At 35.6% G+C, this 21,058-nt stretch overlaps 1 protein-coding gene across 11 annotated transcripts; it reads left to right on the forward strand.

The window, feature by feature from the left end:
- Positions 1-348: 348 nt before the first annotated feature.
- nocte (no circadian temperature entrainment) lies at positions 349-20,457 on the forward strand. Of its 11 annotated transcripts, none has more exons than XM_011646043.3 (20): positions 349-831; positions 1,987-2,135; positions 2,515-2,766; positions 3,078-3,234; positions 4,051-4,311; positions 6,411-6,491; positions 6,573-6,874; positions 6,958-7,456; positions 7,547-8,263; positions 8,734-9,203; positions 9,328-10,896; positions 11,148-13,055; positions 13,613-13,807; positions 13,904-14,212; positions 14,356-14,538; positions 14,628-14,760; positions 14,851-15,195; positions 15,344-15,489; positions 16,343-16,607; positions 16,696-20,457. In XM_011646043.3, exons 2-20 carry the CDS (start codon positions 2,043-2,045, stop codon positions 16,848-16,850), a joined length of 8,040 nt encoding a protein of 2,679 aa, XP_011644345.2. In that variant the 5' UTR covers positions 349-831; positions 1,987-2,042; the 3' UTR covers positions 16,851-20,457. The 11 variants fall into 11 exon arrangements, with proteins under 11 accessions (XP_011644345.2, XP_011644348.2, XP_011644351.2 ...); XM_011646046.3 differs by having other exon boundaries at positions 16,355-16,607; XM_011646049.3 differs by having other exon boundaries at positions 15,344-15,468.
- Positions 20,458-21,058: the final 601 nt, after the last annotated feature.

A 21,058-nucleotide genomic window follows, 5' to 3' on the forward strand; every position in this document is an offset into this window, starting at 1 on the left:
TTCCCGTTTGCTTTGACAAAAAAATAAGAATTTCAAATATAATCGAAAAGTTAAGAAAGTAAAAGTTAAACGTAGAGAATTAATTTCTATATATAGGAGATTATTTCAATTCACGATCAAGGAAATACTAATGTGTCTTTTTATTAATTTATTTTTTATTAAAATTTTTTTATTCCTAATTCTTTACATTTCTTTGTTTTCTTTTTTATTTCTTCCTCGTGTCCGAAAGTTTTTGAATATAGCGCGGCATCGCGCGCTTGATCCCGGCGGTATGGGAAAAGAATTCGCGCCAAGCAGCGCCACCTGGTGGCCACGAGGCGCGGGAGTTGTCTTCCGCTTTCCGTTGCGTGCGTTTACTTTCCTGCCGCACGCACAACGTAGACAGTGGCGTAGCGGAAATAGCGATTCCGTGATTTTCCCCGGGGCACGCTCCGTTTCCGCAAAGCTGTAACCTACGCATCGCGCAGTTTGACGCACGTCATCGTGGACCACGGAATTGATTCGTAATCGCGAAGTGTGAATTCTTGTGCGCGTTGCTGTCGTGTGCGGGCAGCGGGACGGGAACCCGCCGACGAGTTGCGCGTCTGTGAGAACGGCGTTCTCCTCGGCGAGCGTGACGTAATTGTATTGATCGCGGCGGAGGAAGGGCCCGAGAGAGTCGCGCATTCGCCATCTTGGGACGAATTGGTAGAAAAAGAGTACTCTGCGTCCTCCAGCTAGGCGCGGTGCCGTCGTCGTCGTAGGTGGTAATCCGTGGCGATCCGCGCATTAATCTAATTTCACTGGGAGTTAACCCTGTTGTGAATTGGTAACCCATTTGGACGGACCAAGGTAAGTACGTATTTTTTCCCCGGGATCCATCATCGTCGCCCACCGTCACCGCGAAGTCCTTTCTATGTGGATAGCCTCCGCTGTATCCGACACCTCTCTTTCTCTTCTCTCCTTCCGCTCCCTCCCTCCCTTCTTTTCTCCCTCGCCTCTCTTTTGCCTGGTACCCCCCGTTCGTCTCGCCAGCATCTTCGCTTTCTTCGACACAGGGTACCGTTATCGCGGCGAAACCGTCGACGGTTCAGTGCGTGGTGAAAACTCGAGATCCCAAAACATCGTGCGACTCGACGAGCCGACTGATCGCGACACGTTGAACGTCCCGTTGTTTTGAGCCGTCGCGTCGATCCTTGACGTCGCGACGCACACGGCCCAAGGGCCCGCACCTACTCCTCGCGGCCGCCCCCGCCGAGCACGGGGGTACAGATTCGTACGAGGCAATAAGTCGAGTTATTTTCGTCGCTTTTACTTTGCGTCGTTTTTATCGCCGCTACAGACAAAAGCTTTCCCTCGGATCGCGCCGCCTCTGCCGTTTCTTCCGCCGATGTGCGGGACACTCGGATACGCTTTACAAACTCCTCCACGCCACTCTCGCGCATTGCCGAGGCGAATCGGTGACGTTGCGCTGCTAGGAAGTTGATAGGTAGTGAGGCATTTAAGAGCTCTTTGATAAAGGACTCAAGGTATCACAATTATTACGTTATATATCACGTGTTACAACATGTAATTTTCTCTTGATTGTGCCGAATAAACACTGTAGAATGGACATATATGTCTGATAGCTTTTTAAATTTTTTTTTATCGTTAAACATAGTATTATATAAAGTGCATTCTATTTGACAACGCTTAGAATCATTTTGTCTTTGCTGTTACTGAATATTAAACAAAGACAAATGATGCCATCAACGTTGTAAATGCCAAATGGAATGTATCCTATATGAATATCTATTTAAATTTGAAAGATATGATCCAAGAAAAATCTTTTAGGTATATAGTTAGATTAACTGCATATGTCTCTAACTGCAATTCTTTTAAATGTGATTTTTTTCAGATTACAATTGAATTATTATTAGTTTAAAGAAAATAAAGATAAAAACAATTTATGAATAATTGAGACATTAATAGTGAGAAAGGAACGTTTAAATAACTTTGTCTTTACAGACAAAGGGTTCGTTCTTTTGGGTCTGATTGGTACTAAATGGTTGCGTGCAGACAGCATGTCTACTCTGTCAGGGATTGTGTCGAAGGGGGAGAAAGGAAAATCCAAGTTTCAATCATTAGATATCAATAGCTTGTACCGGGTGAGTAGGGTGAGTTGGCCAACATTTTATTACTTTTTCTTATTAATCTTCCGAGAGATGCTTTTGTTTACAAATATCTCTTATCTTAAAATTTAGATAATTAGATAAAACCAAATAAAACTTAAATAAAACTAAATTCGAAATAATTATTCTTCATTTTATCAGTCTTTTATGAATATTACATCAATATTTTAATATTACATCAATATATGATGATTGTTATATGTATAAATAAAACAGTATTTGAACAAATTTTAATATTTATCTGTATAAATTAATATTATTTTATATTTTTGCCATTGAAAGAAAAGTTATTGTTTACTACAAGTTATTATTTAGTGCAAAGCAATTTACTAGCTAAATATTTCTAACTGATATTTTCACATAGGGTGAATCTTTGGAGCCACATCAACAAAAAAATACATTACCTCGCAAACATGGAATGCAAAGTCTTGGAAAGGTGCCTTCGGCACGGCGTCCTCCAGCTAATTTGCCCAGTTTAAAAAGTGAAACCAGCAGCAGTGATCCAGCTGTCAGTCTTGTGCCAAGTGGAGGAAGTGGTTGGGCTACTACTAAGGATTCGACATCGTCGACCACTACTACTACCACCACAGTAGCAACTTCATTAGATAATACTACTGTAAGTTATCATTCAATTGTTTTCTTTATAAAATCATTAGTAATAATTAGTAATAATTATAGTTAATATTAACATTTCATTATTTCATATTCTAATTTATCATATTTTTCTTTTTCTTACTGCTTCTATTTATCATAGATTAATTCTGATGATTATATGAGAGAAAAACAATTATTATATTCTCTATATTTCTGTGAACGCCTTATGATAATAAAAATAATAATATGCCAAAAAGATGTTCTATTTTATTTATTATATATTATATTAAAAAAATTTAAGATATATAGTAAATTTAAAATGTTTCTTTGCAGACTGTCTCTTCAACAGCACAATGCGCAGCAGGGACCACTGTTTCAACATCCCTACATTCTTTACTGCCGACACAACAAAATGCGTCACAAGCTTCTTTTTTGGATCAAGCAAACAACAAATCATCATGGAGCGCGATCATGAGCAGATCAGGAGACGGTATGTGCAGAAACATATGTTAGCATTATTAGCATGTATGCGTAATATCAATTAATATAAGATATTAAGGACTTTAAGTTACTTACTTTTTTCTTATTTTTCACATTTTCCGTTCCATTAATACACTTGTAATTATTCAAAAGCAAGCGTGTATGCTTAAAGTGAAATAATATTTAAAAGGTTTTAAAAGTTTTTTAAAAATTTCTAATAATACAAGATTAATCGCGATTGCAAGACAGAGAAAGGTTTTACTTTTTCACATGTAGGTATCTGTTGCCGTCTCCCTCTACGAAAAGGGAGTGTGTAAGAACGTAGGCGGAGCGGCGTGTGTAAAATTATTTCTGTATATATTATAATTATTGGTTATATATAAATTAATATATATTATATATATAGTTATATATTAATTCTATGTGTTCTGATCGATAACATCAGACAGTTGAGAGTTAATGTAATTGATACATTATACTATTTACACAATATGAATTCATTATATATATATTAATATATAACGTTGGTATATTATCATAATGATGCTCCATATATAGTATTTATTTGAAGCAAATTATTGTAATATAAACGCACGTAACATATCATGAAACATTGGACAGATGTCCAGAGTTGGATTGATAAAGGACTTTACTAAATTTTAAGATAATGTGTTATGATATATGCGGGATGTAACAGTAACTGCTCTTGTCCATCTAATATTTGCGATATGTAGTCTTTATCCTTTTAATATCCATTTCTGGACGTTGGGCATGAGTATAAGTATAAGCGGAGTGGTGTCGTTTGGGTGGTGCAATTAATTGATAGGTACGCCCATTGTGGCAGCAGTGGTTGGTTACGCGGGGCTCGTGGGGGGCGCGAAAGGGGGAAGAGGTGCCCTTGGACTAAGTTTCCTCGCCCACCAGTCCCCGCAGTTCCAACACGAGTTTCCCAGTCTCAGTGGACAGCCGTCCGCCTCCGTCTCCACTCAGAGCCAGACTCAACAGTCCTCAACAACATCCAATGCAATCTCAGTCGCGGTCCATCACTCGTTACTACAGCAACAGCCGTATTCCCACAACCACTCAGGTGGGGTACTGCTTGCCTGTTGCTGTTAGATTCAAGTTTTTGTCTCTTTGTCAGTAGTGCTCTCTGTGCTTCTCCCCATGATAGCTTTTTTTTTAACATTGCGTTTCAATTAAATTTATTCGATTATGAGCAAGATGGAAGCTGCGTACATTAATGTAAATAAATCTGTTGATCATGAAAATTGCAGCAGATATGTACAAGAATGCGCATTGCATACGGATTCTTGATTTTATATCAGGCCAATAGTGGATCTAGTAAATCGTGCTTTAAGAAGTAGTTTACACATTGGATGTTTCATGAAGACTACCCATTTGCATATGTTTTAATAGATAGTGATGATAAAATATACGTATTAAACGTATTAAAAAGATCAAAAGATAATCTTTAACTTTGAAATGTTGAATTATATAACGAAAATCATGTAAGAATACAGTTTGTTTATCTTATTAATATCTTTTTTGTCGGTGATATCTTACGAAATTTTGTGATTAGAGTATTTTTCTAGAAACAGTATACAAATAGTGACATATTGATAAAATTATAAAAATATATTTAGAAATTAAATAAAAATATTTGTTTATCTTAATTGCAACGATATTATATCATCTTTCAAGATTCTTATTCTACAGTAATCTTTACTTAAGAGAAATATATTTATTATTTAGTAAATGAATTTTTATATAAATTGTATCTAACTTTTATTCCTATTTCTATATTATTCGCTATTCCACGAAAGAAATTTGAAAATTATTTTAATTATATATATGTATATATAAACATTTAAAAAAAATATCTTATACTTTGTTATATTTTTGAAACTTTAATAAGATATTTGACTAATATATATATATTTTAAAAATAAAAATTTCTACATAAAACTAATTTTTTATTTATTTATATATAATTTTTTCTTTGTGGAATAGTTCATATATTTAACGTTATTGATAGTAGTAAAGATATAATTCATGACTATATTAAAAAAAATATTTAAGTGTGCATTAATTACATTAAAATTTTAGATATAGTATTAGGATTAGAATATATTGATTATATAAATGTTAATTTGCATTATATACGTTTGTAGAAAATTAGATAGCACTACAATATGTACCAAATCTCATATGTCATTTTTTATAATTTATTATCTTAATTAAAAAGAAGAATATGCATAAGCAATCGAGATAGGTACATAATGTTAAGAGACGTATAGTTTTTGTCCTTTTAATTCAATGAATCTTTTTTTTAACAGCTTGGGTTATCCTACTCTCAATTCTTCATATTTTTAAAATTGCACCATAAAATGCATTATATTATGACATTATATTCTGTTGTACAAAATATTTACATTTGCTTAACATTTTTCTTGAATAAGTTTATATGCGTTTATATGCAGAAATATGATTTAAACAATATTACATTATTTGCAAACATTATTATATATATAATTATAACAGAATTATTATAATTTATTCAGATTTATATGGCGGAAATATATTCAAAGTAAAAATAAAACTTAAAATATTTATAAATATTATTTGATCGATCTTAAATATATGTTACAATATTATTTTATATATTATAAAATAATTAAAAGTTTTTAATTATATTACAATATATATGGGAGAGATAAATAAAAAGATATATAAATTTAATTCGAAGTATTTGTAAAAACTTCTTAATTATGTTTGTATTTACACACACGCGCGCGCAAATATATATATATATTGTAACTAAGATTATTATATGCTTATGTAATATGAAATTGATACTAGTTCTATCGAGTCGTGTTATTTACATTTATTTTTACATTTATTTTAGATGAAATTATGTGAATAATTAGATATTTTATCTTTTGTATTACTTTTTTTTGTTAGATTCTTGACACTATCTCTGTAAAGCATGTTATATATACGTGAAAAAGTTTTATGCACAATTGTGTGCGAGCATGTATTTTGTCTATCATACTATTATCTTGCTAAATCTTCATTCTTTCATCAGTTGATATTACTGTTATTATGTATCATAAGCGCATCGGAATTGTAGGCAATGTATAATTATTTATTTATTTTTGCCTCTAATACAATAAATAAATTGCATAGGTGGAATACCGGGAAATCAACAGCAATCGAATCGAGAGTTAAATGCGCAATATGGTCCAGGTCCAAGCTTGCGTCCGCAGAGTGAGTTTTTTTCTTTATTTTAATATTTCTAGTATAATGTAATCTATAGTATATAGATTATCTGCAACTGAATCTTTGTAGCCGAAGGAAGTTGGATTCAAGGCGGAAGTCGTACGGCAAGTGGCGCAGTACCAGTAACATCAGCTGGTCCAGGAAATGGGAATACTCCGGCGGGCCAGGGCCTCCCTTTAAATATACCTGTTTCAGGAGGACATATCCAGGAGGGACCCGGTGGAGGGCGGCAGAACTTGGGCCAATCGCCCAACATGGGCGCGGGCCCGGGAGGCCAGCATAATTCTGTAAACAATCAAGGTTCTGCGCCTTCTTCCAGTTCCCAGATTGGGCCAAACATGCATCACTACCGGGGAATTATCCCGCCATTTGTGAGTTTATTATTACAAATCCAATTTTATATAGATCTTTTCTTTTGGACTTGCGTAACAAAATGTGTTGTACATTTTTTTAGATGTATAGATCAAATTTTCCTGCTGGATTTTCTTCGCATATTACATCAAATTCTGGATCCAACACTCCTCGACCTAGATTTAATCATCCTTTGGATCGATTCCCACCTCCTCAACGCGAACGCGTGGCTGAGGAAGAAATTCTGACTAGACCCATCATCAAGGAGGAAGACCTTACTCGTATGGATGATATTTCCCGTGATGCAGGATGGGCTGCGCACGATGATATTGATTATAACCAAAAATTGGCCTTTAGCGATGACGAACCTGAACCAGAATCATCGAAAAATGATGAGAAAAAAGATATTAAAGAGAAAAAGGGCGATGATAACATTGCAGAAGAAAAGGAGAAACCTCGAGATAATCGAGACTCGAAGGAACTCCGCGATCCGCCGCATCGTCCTTGGACTCAACCTATGAATCGTGATTATCGTGGATCGAATGGTGCAAGTGCTGGCTACGCCAGTCAATCGCAATTGCACTCTGTACATTCTTTGAGAGGTAATGATACTTTTATTAGAAAATTACAAAATACAAAGTGCAACGATTTATTTAAGTTACATCTAATTCATTTGTCTATGTTATAAACAGGTGTCGAGGACGACGAGACGTGGAACGAAAGACGTAGAATTAAAGTCGAAGTTGCGTCCGTTGTCGAGCGTGCACGTTTACGCAAGGAAGAAGAGGAGAAACGTTTCCAAGAATCAACGAAGCAAGCGGCAGCTAAGAAATTACAAGACTTGGAACAAAAGATGAAAGAGAAGCAGGCGAAACATAAGGATGAGGAACGCGCGCAATCTGGCGAGTCCAAAAGCTTGATCAGTGTTCCGCCTGTACCTCTTCCTATACCCGAGTGGGAGAGGGAGAAGGAGAACAGGGAACGCGAAAGCAGAGAAAGAGAACGTTCTCGTACTTCGTCCGAAGGAAAAGATGAGAAGATTATGGCAAATATAAGTATCTGTCGTGACACTCGCGACAATTTAAGAGAAGGCAGAGATCAAGGACTGACGGACTTTCGTCAGAGCGATCGACAGTCTTTCTTACGACAGCAAGATACAGTGCGTAGCGAACGCGAAAGGGAACGCGATCGCGATCGTGATCAAAGAGACTCGAGAGATCGCGAACAACCGGCGTTCTCTCGACACTTTCAAAATAATTTGCCCCCTAGGTTTCAAAAGCAGCAGGCAGAGAGAAGTAGTGCGAATTTTAATCGGATTTCACCGAATGCGGAAAGGCCTGCTTCTCAGTCTGTGCCGTTCTCTCAACAATACGATCCTGGTAGATGGCTTCATAATTACAATTCATTGAGTAAGTTTTTATAGGTTACTTTACTATTAGAATTATTTTAATAATAACATTTTTATTGTAACAAAAATAATTATTATAATTTTTTACTATTTTAACAGCATATAATATAAAGTGAATATGATAACAATTCTTATATTTAAATATTCCAATGTGTTACATTTATTTCATATTCTTTTACTTATCATTTTTATTTATTGAATCTCAAAAACGAGGTGTATATGATTACATTCTCACGCGTTAGTCTTTTCATAATTAATTATTAATTTGTATAAAATATAATATTGTGAATTGTATAAAATATATGAATTCTTAGTTTGGTTAAAAAATTTGATGTTGGCTAACATTTGATTTTAAATATAAATGATTATTAATATAATATTTTTAGAAAGTTTATTCAATCACTATTTTATTGTACTAAAATATTAAAAAACTGCATTATAAAACTGCATACTAAATGGAATTTGTATTAGTAGATAGTGGTATGAAGCAATCTTTGCCATCACAACGACGTAGCAGAACCGACTCGGATGCATCGGCACCATTGGATGATGAAAGACCTCCGTCACGAGACCATCGCGGTGGTGCACCATCATCAAGAGAAGATCGTTATCGGCATTCCTCGCATCGGTCCTACGATAGTCGCAAACCAGGTGGTTATTATGACGAATACAGCCGTAATTTCAGAGATTATGAATATGATGACAGGCATTCTCGCGATTCGTGGGAACGCGAGAGACATTTTGATGATAAAGAACGAGACCCGAAGGAGATTTTAGACTCGAAAGATAATCGGGACAACCGAGATACCCGTGACAGTCGTGATACTCGAGACAATCGAGACGGTCGCGATGTCAAAGATTCTCGTCCTACCAGCCGTGATGCTCGAGATGTGAGAGATGTACGTGACAAAGACAAAAAGGATTATGACAATTACTCAAAGGTAAAAATATGAAACAAGGTCAATTTGTGTGCGATAAATTTAATATTTATGTTTATCGGATTATTTCGATTATGTTATTATTATTCTGTAACTAATTTTGAAAACATTTCAATTTTATTTTTAGGATTCTTTCGACGAGCGAGAACGCGAGCAAAGAGAGCGCTCTGAGAATCCGGAGTGGCGTGAAGAACGCAACGTGGGACAGGACAGACAACTTGAAAATCGTCGTGATGCACCGAAGGAGGAGCGTAACGAACGTCCGCAGAGACCAGACTCACGTGATAGTCGCACCTCCAGAGAATCGAAAACGTCTTTACGCGATGATGAATTGCATAAATTACGAGACTGTACTTCTTGGGTAAACGAAGTATCAGATTACGAGGAAAAGAAACGAGATTTGTATCACGAAGAAACTAGAGAAAGGGAGAGAGATAGAAGGCAACCGCCTGGTCCAGTTACTAAAGAGAAAATTGAAGCGGATGAATTGAAGAATGAGAAGCGCAGTTTGACTCAACTGAAAAGAGGTAGTTCTGATCTTCAAGAAAAGAAAGATCAACCGAAAGAAAATGTCGTAGAAACGAAAAAGGATACGGATGTGTGGAATAGGAAAACGGAACGTACTCCGGAAAGTAGACAAATTGAGAGAGGTGATAATTCTCCGAAGGCATGGGCTGATGCGATATCACCGACTTTTGAAAAAGAAGAGGAAAAAATAGCTGAAGTCGTTAAAGACAGCAAGGAAAACGATGAAATTAAACAGAGCTTATTGGATAAGTCCGTCTTGGAGAAGAGGGAGGAACCCGTTACGGAAGATGCCAAAGAGCAAGCTAAGGATGAGAAGAGAGAAAAGAGTACGCGCAATAGAACGAGTAGCAGTGGCTCCAATTCTAGAATCCGAGAATCTCGCGGTGGACGTCAGTGGGGAGGAACTTTCAGCGTTTATACTCGCGGTTGGCGTGGCCCGGAATCCAGAGGACGAAGGGGTGGACCACGATCCGCTGGTAAATCTGGAATGTCTACTAAGAGCGGTTCATATGGGCACACTGATTCCGAGAACAGCGCTGATGAGATATCCGGCTCTACCGAGTCTGGAAAAGAAGATAAGCGATCGGCTCGCTCTCCAAAACCGTCACAAAAGGTTGAAAAGGAGGAGCGCAATCGCGAGGTATCGAGGCGAGATGACAAGCGAGGTACTGAGTATCCTCAGGCACGCAGCGAGAAAAGAACGTATGATGGAAAGCCCAGCCATGAGGCTTTTGCACCATCAGGCGAGCCATCTCGTCGTGGCAGAGGCGGTTTCCGTATTCGGAATACGGCTACGGGTAGTCGCATGGAAGGCTACGGGCCTCCATCCAGCAAGAGTCCGTTCTCGTCGGAACGTAATACGGACGAGAAGCATCAGCAACAAAATGCCGGTCGGCAAAATCCGCCGACTCCGACTTCAGAAAAAGAAGCAAGTCTATTGCAATCCGCGCCAGTTGAATCTGCCGATGACAAGATAATCGCGAAGCAACAGGCACTTACTTTAGGTATTACGGGCAGACGTAATAAGTCTCCGAGTCAACAAACTCCTCAGTCTGGTAACAAGCAAGAAACGAATCATGCGAGTCAAGTCACCAATGTCCCATCCCAAAAAATACAAATGCGAAAAGAAGAGTCACGTTCTAAGAGAACTCGTAGTGGAAGTAGAAGAGTACGTATAATCACATTTTGTTATATACAGACACTACAGTTTTAAATTTATTAATACATTTTTTTATTTATTTTTTTATTAATTTAAAAAAGGAATAATAAGTACTAAAATATAAAATAAATAACAAGTGAAGAGTTCAAGCTCGAAATTAATATTTTATATTAATTAATTTATTGTACTAGTCACAATTTATCAAATAAATGTATCTTATATCTTTTTTTTTTTTTTTTTTTTTTAATTTTTTAATTTAGGGAAGAGATAACCGCGAAGCCCGTTCACGCGGCAGCAGCGGCAATCTGTCGAAACAGCCTCAGTCAGACGTGGGTAACGAAGATTGGGAAACCACATCGGAAAACAGCGAGGAGCACATAGATGATCATAAAGAGTCTCGTAACAGTCGCAACAAGCATTTTGGTGGGCGAGCTATTCAATCTGTGAACCAGAATGCTATCGGCACGAACGTGCATTCCCGTAGAGGCGAGCAATCGGCAAATACTAGAGAGCAACGCGAGAAAAATCCCAAGTCTTCCAATCCGACGTCACGAGCCCCAGGAGCGGAAAAACGGAATCTGCAGAATGCTGGATTTAGCACTCAGAAGAATCACACTGACGGCATACCGCCTCTAATGCAAAATACGCAAATACAGAACGGAGGAAGATCCAGAAGTCAAAGCTCCACTAACAGTGGCGCGGTCACAAATAAACCAAATAACAAAGATAGCATGGTTAATCGTATCGATGAGATCAAGCTCAGCGATCCGAATCTGGTGAATCAAGCGCTGAATGATCTTAACAAGAAGTCTCAGACGAAAGACAAAAAGCTAATGGACTCGGAGATCGAAACAAACAGCTGTACCGAAGATGCTACAAATGTTGCAGTAGAAGATAAGGTAGACGCTGACGGTTTCCAAGAAGTACGTTCAAAGAAAAACGTGAAAGAGTCCAGGCACAATCAGAAGGAGGAAGCGAAACCTATTAAGAGAGACAAGGAGAAGGAGCGTGAACGTGATCGTTCGAAATCGAAGTCGAACGGGTCGCAGCAAGTTTTGCAGCAAGTGCAAAATATACCACCCTTACTTGGACAGAATATCCCTCAACCGGCGAACATCCCACAGAAGTACGATAGTCGAAATTCTCGAAATCCAAGACTCGCGCCGCGTTTCCAACGTTTAGTGAAACAACAACAGCAACAACAAATGTGCGTAACCGACGCGAGCGATATGAACAAACTGAATAGCTCGGGCAATAACTACACTAAGGACTCTTCGAATAGTCCTGCACCTCCCCCAACAGTCAACGCTTGGGATAAGCCTTTCACAAGCCAGTTGCGTTCGAATTCTCCATCCGCGGTTCCTACCGACATCCAATTGATGTCTGGTTTAACGGCACAGAATGACCACAGCCACGAAGGCAACGAAGCCAACTCTGGACATAGCAGCCAACGAAATTCTCCGAGCGGCGAGAAAACGGGGAAAAATCTGAAGGAAACTCTGACGGAAAAGAACGTGTCCGATGTGTCTTCGCCTCCCGTACAGACTTTAATCTTCGAAAATACGAATTACTCGAAGACTACCAAAACGAGTGGACCGACGGACCTGGCAGTTAAATCGAAGTTTTCGAATCATATCAAGACGCAACAACGAGCCGAAAAGCGTGCGGAAATGGAGGAGGAAGGCAGTCAAGTCCAGCAGCATCAGCAGCCAACGCTTTCCGTCGCGTTTTCCAATAAACCGAACGATCTGATCAAAGACAAGAATCAAGAACCCATCCAAATGCCTTTGTCTTTCAACAAGAACGAAGACAATGCTGATATGAAATTGGACTTCACCTTTGACTCTGATCTTTCACAATTGACGGAAGATAAGAGCAAGAGTTTGGGCATGGCACGTTCCATGCATATGGCTGGTGGCCAGAGCACGATATCGCCGTCGACCGCGGAGCTCAATCTTAAAATCGCATCTGTAAAGAAAGTTTGGGAAAATGCGCCACCAATGCCGACGGTGGTCGAACACGAGGATGGTACTGGTGTAGTCAGTAGCGCTACTAGCTTTCCACAGGCGTTCGAAAGCGGCGACGTCGATGATAGTTACAGTCCTCACCAACAATACAATCAGAGCAATATAAAAAATGAAATCACAACATCTACAAATGTGTGCAAGGTGAGAAATCATTTCGCAAATACTTTTTCATATGTCATGTTATTATGCATGCAATAGAAATCACGTTATTAAAGTTTCTCCAATGTTTGTTACTTGCATTGTTACTGTCATTAATTGCTTTACTTTTCTTTCTCGTTTGAAAAATTTTATCTAGTAAGTGTGGTGAAAATGAAAAAGGTAAGTGGCTATACCTTTAGCCAAAAGATTACTCGGTCAGCCACTTATTAATAATCAATATCGATTTAATAGATTATTTTTATTATTACCAATATATGTTATAACCATATTTATTATAGATAATATTACCGTTATTTGTTACTATTATCATTATTCACTATCATTATTACGGCTTTTCTATTATTAAATATAAAGCAATGCATGATTACTATGATGTAACAAACCTATTTCATTTTCACCAGATTTTCAAAGATTTAAAAACGATTTTCAAACTAACGAATGCTAGTCGAGAATATCTGTTGACGTGATATATGTAACAATTAAATATTGAAACACAATGTCCCTTGTGGGAAAACGCTGACTCTTTGCCTGATGCGCAGCTGGTTCCCCCGCAGGTGAAGCCGCAGCAACAGTCTTCGGGAAGCAGTGGTACACAACCAGGATCTACTGTGCCTGGACCAAGTCCGATCGGAGCTGGTCAAAGTCCTATTGGCCATCCTCCCGTTAGTCTCCAAGGTCCCCTAAGTCCACCTCCGTTCAATTCTACGGGACAACCCTCGCATATTAACTATCAGGTGCGTTGCATTCTTACTGTTATTATTTTGTTATTTCAAAAATTGATTGATAAGGAACTGAATATTAAAAGAAACGATCTCTTTTCTTGTTTTCAGGAATTTCCGCAATATCCTGGTTCACAAGCGGCACAATACGGTGGCATGTCGGCTATACCGTCGCCGCCTGCGGTGTTATTCAATACAGGCTCGGGACAATTACCAGCTCAAGCCGGCGGTTTATACGGAGCGTTTCAATTGGATCAGAGTCGATCACCGTTTACGCAGTATGCGCCATATGCTCCGTCCCTCCAAAGCTCGTTCAGCCAACAAAACGTGTACTTGCAGCAACCTCCACCGCCGCCACCTCATGCACCGAATGCTCCCACGCCAGAGATGTACCAAAGCAATTTGTCTCAGTATCGTATTGTACGTAAATTCTAATTTTTTTTTATAACGTCTCATATGAATTTCTGATGGAACTATTTGCAGTATATTACAATCTAAAAGTATCTATTACTGTTCTAACACATATTTATAATGAAATTGATTCAATCATTAATTTCTCTTAGACCGCGGCAGCTGCTCCGCCCTTCGGACAAAATCAGCAGCTCAGTAATAATCCAAATACGGTGTTAATCAGTTCATCATCAAACTCTCTAATGTCGGCGAGCGTCAAACCATCGTCCCAACCAATTGGGGCAATTGGAACTAAAGCTCCGCATTTCCAGACTCCGTCTGCTCAACCTAATCAAGTGCGATTTTATATTATAAACTTTTACCTTTTGTTATAACAAATCCAATAATATAAAATATACTGATAAAAAGTTATCTTTTTTTTCAGTTGGCTTATATACCATATGATCCAAATCAAGTGCTCGGTGTTAGCGGTAGTTACATGAGTAATTCGCAATTAGTACAAAGACCTGGTCCAAACGTACAAGCATCCAACAGTTATTACAGCGCTACATCTGCCGGTAAATGACAAGAATTTTATCAAGAATTTACATATTGCGCAAATCGATTTATGAAATATTCTTAACATTAATATTGTAATATATTTTTAGATGTATTTCCTGGATCGCAAACAGGCTTCTATCAATCTGGTGGTGCTACTCAACAAACTGGAACTCATTATGGTCTACAAGGATTTGGTCAGCATAGCCAAAGTCTGGCAACTGGTAGTGCAACTCCTGTCGGTCTACAAAATTATGGTCCCAGCTTCTTATCCGGTTCAGGATTACAAATAGCCGCGGCAGCTCAACAGTTTCGCAATCCCACTGGTGGTTTGCCAGGTCCAGGAAATGCAGCTCCCACATTTCTCAGTAAGCACCAACCGCAAGAACAGCCCAGACAGTTAAAGAGTCCATCAGGAAACCAGCAAGATGTGCTTGCATCGGTTTTTAGCTCAAGTAAGTTTGTTATTTTAAAAAGTAATTGAAATAAACAAATAACTTATTAAAAATTTTATTTAAATTATGAAAGAAATTATATATATTTTTTTAACTGTATTATATAAAATGTTTATATAATGTAATTATATTAATGTTTTAATTATAGCTCCTCAAATACCATCACCTAAATCAAGAAATTGCAAACAGCAATCTTCATCACAACAACCACAACCAAGTCCTACACAACATCACAAGTATCAACAATATCAGGGCGTTAGTCAGTCTGCTCTGGTAAGCAGCTACAATAACTACGTATGTACCATTCATTAAAATTATTTCATTTAAATATTATGCATGTATTTCAAGTTGAACATATACAAGATTTTTATATGACAATATCTCAAGAGAATCTAAAGCTTAAGAGTGTTATATAAATATTTATTGAGATTTTATTTTAAATCAATAAAGAAAAATTTGAATTTCCTTCTTCTATAATGTAATAATTAATATATGTTTAAAGTATATTACATCATGTGTATTATAATGAGTATCTTGAACATTGTTTTTAAAAATATATTATAAGTCAGAAAATAATGTTGTTTGAACAATTCATTTTATATATTTGATACAATATTTTATTTTCAGTTTTTTGATTTATCTCTTGAAATATTGAAATATAATGAAATATCATTTATATCATATTAAGAATATATTATAATATCACATATTATTTTACATTAAACTGCAAGATTTTGTATTTATGTAAATTTATCTTATTTTTTTAAATAATAAAAAATTAATACAAGAATTAGAATATGTATCTTTCAAGAAATATTAATTATTTTAAAGAGATAAATTTGTATAAATACATAAATATTTTAAATATTATTAAAAATAAAATAATAGACTTAGTAATAAAATAATATGCATATTTATAATTAAAGAATTTCTCTCTTTTATTCTATATAATATATATGTAAATTTTGTCATAAAAAATAAGAAGACCTAAATGTTATGTCTACATTAAATTAAATATTTTACATAAGTTTATATTTAAAATTCCATTTTGTAAGAAAAAAATATTTAGAATATTAAAACAAAATTAATTTTCATCTGTTTTACAGATGAAAAATAAGACAATATAGCTTTATGTATTAATCTACAGGTTTTACAACAGAATGTACGTGGAATGGGTATGCCGCCTCGAGCTGGTATTCAACCGTCACAACAGCGTTATCCACCTCCAATACAACGACCTGTGGTACCATTTGCACCAGGTCCAAACCCGAATAATCCTACGCAACAGCAGCCTGCTTGTATGCCGACGCAACAGCAGCAACAAACTCAAATTAATCGCCATAGACCGAATTTACATCAACAACAGCAGCAACGTAATATGAAGATACAGCAGCAATATTATTCACCCCAAGGTTTGCAAAATGCAAATATATGATAGAACCTGCTTATATACTTATATGGAATTAAGATATAATTCATAATTACATTTTCTTTTTTTAGGAAACGTTAAAATGGATTCCAGTGACAAATCTGACAACCATAACGATAAGATGAACGATGGTCCTTCTGGAACACAGCCTGGGAATAACAAGCCCAATGTGAATCAACAAGACAGTGATAACAATAAGGAAGAAGTGAATCAGCAAAACGAGTGAACGTGAATATTCGTGAGGGTGAACACATTTGCTCTTCTATTTTGTGGAAAAAAACACCTTTCTTTAATTAAACCTTTGATATAATGTCGTCGAAAAATAAGGGCAAAGACTAACGTGCTTTTCTGTTTCTCGAGAAATACAGCACGGCAGTGTCACAATGGAATTCATTCATCTACGAAATCACGTGCTTATATAATCGATTAGCAATTAAATAGATGAGTTAAAAATCTGAGTTTCGTACTATATTGAAAGAAAGAACATGTAGGAAGGTAACATTATATGTATACACCTTTCCCGTTCTTTAGTTCTAACAATATAAACTTACTGTCTTTGCGCAATCGGACAGATGTTTATTAAGCATTTCCATTATTAAGTAATAATATTGAATATACATGAACATATTTAAGAATGGCGACAAGTTAATCAGCGCTGATTGATACTGCTACAAAAAGCTTGAGAAAGTGACACATTTTAAATTGTCATGTAATGTTGAAATAACTTGACTCAAGAAAAATATGTGCTGTCGTCGAGTGGAATATTAGTTAATCGAAATGCAAGTTACAAAAAGATATGTCTGTATCGTTAAGGAGTCCCATTAGTAAGGTTGTATCTGTGGGAAGTGAGATAAAATTTACACGGACTCATATATATATATATATATATATATATATATGTATATGTGTATATATATATATATATATATATATATACACATATTCATGTATATGTAATCTCTCTGTACCCAGATCTGGATCAGTCGGTGGTAAACGATACTACATGTTCTAGAATGCACGATGCACGTTTTCTTGATCATGTCATAAGGAAAGAGAAGAGTGCAAGTAACCAAGGAAAGTTACAATTATTACAATTTCATATGTAGCATATTCGAAAGGACTAAAACAAGCGGCGGTGTAAAGTCCTCCGTTTATTCGAACAATAAGAAGCGGAATCACTTACCGATTAGGATGATATCCACGATTCTGATTTATGCAATGACTATGTCGCTCGTATGTATTGCGACAAGGAGAATCCATGTATATTGGTCGTTTTGTCGATAAGGCGAGATCATGAACTTTATGCGACGATATAGGAAACTGTTGTTTAAATAGCTATCGCACAATTTATCATGATCTAACTTTATTCACGACGAATTTTCAATCATTAGATATATAAGGTATTGCTTGTGAAGCGTGAAAAGCTATACGAATAATGTCGAGACTTTTCACGCTTAAAAAGATTATGTTGGATCAACCGAACTGCAATCTAAACTACTATTATCGCAACGTACGAAAAGGATTGTATATTCTCTGCTTTCGTTGCAGTTAAAGCTTTGTTATAAAGATAAAGCCCATGAAAATAAATAGTAGTATTCACAGGAGTCCACCGTTGCCAGATTTATTCAGTAAAGATAAATGTGGCCATGCCCATTACGCCTTGATTTTTAAAAGAAGTCCAGGCACTGTTGAGATAAAATGTTAACTTTCAAAAAAAAATATGATATACTGCCAGTCGTACTGACGACCACTATCCTTGAACTCTGAGAATTTTTCATGTCGTATTCGTGATGTTTGTGTGAATAGTGAAGAAACATATATTAGAGGAAGAGACATTCTTAACACGTAGGCTTGTTAAAAATTTAACACTTCAATGAATTTAGAGAATATTGATTAGAAAGAGATTAAATTCCCTTTCGTCTTTTTCTCTAAAGTATTGAAGAATTTGAGGAAAGTTATTAAGAGATGAATAATCGACATAACGGCGATGCCACGGATTGCTTAAATTAGACATGAGGCTACAATTCCTTTCGTCTTACAAAAGAATTTAATCCTTGGTGAAATCTCATCAAGTAGCACGGGCAATATATACAATATTTAAAAAAAAAAAACGAAGAAAAGAAATTGTTGGAGTCTCAAAGAACCAGTAGTAAATGCTTCTCTCTTATGTTATTGCTTAATTCTCCAGTACTCGTATAGTGTGCTATTGCAATGTATTATTGATGTTGTCACCAATGTAGTTGACATTCGTACCTTTTATGTAAATACATTGAAATTTTGCCGGTACAAACTTCTAATGTATTTATATTTTTAAAAGCGCGATTCTATATATTATAATATATAGCGACTGATAATGTTAGCACAGTATATGAGTATTAAAGAATCGAGTTCTATCATAAGCATCATTACCACGATGGCTATTACCACTTCGATCATTAGCATCACTAGCATCATCAGCAGCTGGATCATTGTCAACAGCATTGTAACAGTAGTGTAGGAGTAGAAGTAGCAGTGGTAATAGTTGGTGTTTGCAGTGAACGCAATTATAATAATGATAGTATTAATAATAATAGCTCTAATAATAATAATAATAGATTGCAATAATAGTAACAGTAGTAGTAAGCAGCAGTAATAATAGTGCTGTGATAACGATCGTCTCATTTTTTATCCTCTTCAATTTTATTATAATTTTTATGATTTTTATTAATATTCTTTTATCAGCATTAACTTTACTTTGTATATTATGCATGAACTGATTTTTGTTATTATCGTAACTATTACCATTGCTATTGAAACTGGCCGCAATTATCGTCGCAATTATATCATTCTCTCTCTCTCTCTCTCTCTCTCTCTCTCTCTCTCTCTCTCTCTCTCTCGCTCGCTCGCTCGCTCGCTCGCTCGCTCAATTTCTATTATTATACTGTTATCTTTTGTTGTATTATTACTATTATATTGCCGTTACTATATATTATCTTCTTATTAGTTATCATTATATCTATTATCGTTATCGTTTGTCACTATTACTACTGCTCTTGTTAATACTATCACTATTATTAAGATTATTACGATTACTATACTACTATTACTGTATACTATTATTATTACCTGCTACTGCTGCTGCTGCAATTACTATTATTACTGTTAATACGATTGCTATTATTATTTTATATTATTATTTTAATTATTATTTTATTATTATTATTGCACGTGTACACTCAGTGGATAATGAAGGTGAAGAATAAGCTAAAAAGAGTAAGTAAATGGAAAAAAAATACAATTCAATTGTATGGGTACGTCTCATAGGATACTCTCGATAAATTTTATTAAAAATATTAAAATTTGTTTAACGACATTTATAGCTTAAATGCGAAGTGGATTTTGTTTATATCACACAACATATAGATTCGAGCTGGTCTGTCGTATTACAACAGTCAGTCGTCTCACAACGATACTAAAATACTTTAATGATTTTTATTATAGGATCATATTTTAATATATAAGAGAATGCGAGAGGGATGTTATTTATTTAGAGAGTATTGTTTTTGCGATTTTATTATCCCTTTGTCCTATTTTTTAGCGGATGAAAAAATAAGAATCTTCGTGATATGATTGTTATTATTGATGACAATATATAAATTGTTGATATTTTAAAACAAAGTTTTATTCGTTTTCTGATATTTAATGTTTTAAAGTATTAAACACATGAAAAGTAATACGACAGACCCGTTTACCTATCGCAGGGCGCCTGTAATTATTATCTGTAGTTAGAAATATGACGAACATTACTTATACACCTACGTGCTAAACGTGAAAAATAAAATAGTAAATGGCAATTTGCTACTATTAATTTATACAGTTGATACAACCCAACAGAGAACTGTAGGCGAAGAAATTAATAAAAAAAGGAACATTTAATAATAAAAGAAATTGCAAGAGATAATGATGGTTTAAGTAATATTTCTTGTTATATGAAGATGATAAATAATTTTCATGGAATCGGAAAACTAAGAATTAGCTAAATTAATTGTAAATTAATCAGGTTTTCAAATGTATATTTCTTTTTATTTAACAAAATTTAAACACAATTTAATAACAAAGTTTAATAACAGTTTTAATGTTAATATATAACAAAGACGATAATCACGCGACAGACACAAGAATGAAGCAAAAATTCTTCGTATTTTGAATTAAATGAACAAATCATTCAAGATTAAAGAATTGAGATATGCACGCTGTATGATTTAATCTTTGATATTATATGTGCAATATGCATTAAATGAGTGTTACTGATTTTTATTTACAAATGTGATATTTTTTTTGTAATTTAATGAAGATTTGCTTAAAAATAATCATATGTGCATGTATCGATATACTGCGCTGCTCTCATTCATTCTTTGTTATTATACTTCTTTTTACAATACGCTACTAATTTTA

This window comes from Pogonomyrmex barbatus, unplaced genomic scaffold (genome assembly GCF_055798465.1).
Source record: "Pogonomyrmex barbatus isolate J1 unplaced genomic scaffold, ASM5579846v1 scaffold18, whole genome shotgun sequence".
In the NCBI taxonomy this organism is placed as follows: domain Eukaryota; kingdom Metazoa; phylum Arthropoda; class Insecta; order Hymenoptera; family Formicidae; genus Pogonomyrmex; species Pogonomyrmex barbatus.

Bases quoted from the DNA above. Each gene is read 5' to 3' on its own strand.
- nocte (XM_011646043.3), top strand. From the start codon at position 2,043: ATGTCTACTCTGTCAGGGATTGTGTCGAAGGGGGAGAAAGGAAAATCC. The intron at 10,897-11,147 runs GTACGTATAATC...TTTTTAATTTAG, and splicing joins CTCGTAGTGGAAGTAGAAGA to GGAAGAGATAACCGCGAAGC. The intron at 13,056-13,612 runs GTGAGAAATCAT...CCTGATGCGCAG, and splicing joins CATCTACAAATGTGTGCAAG to CTGGTTCCCCCGCAGGTGAA.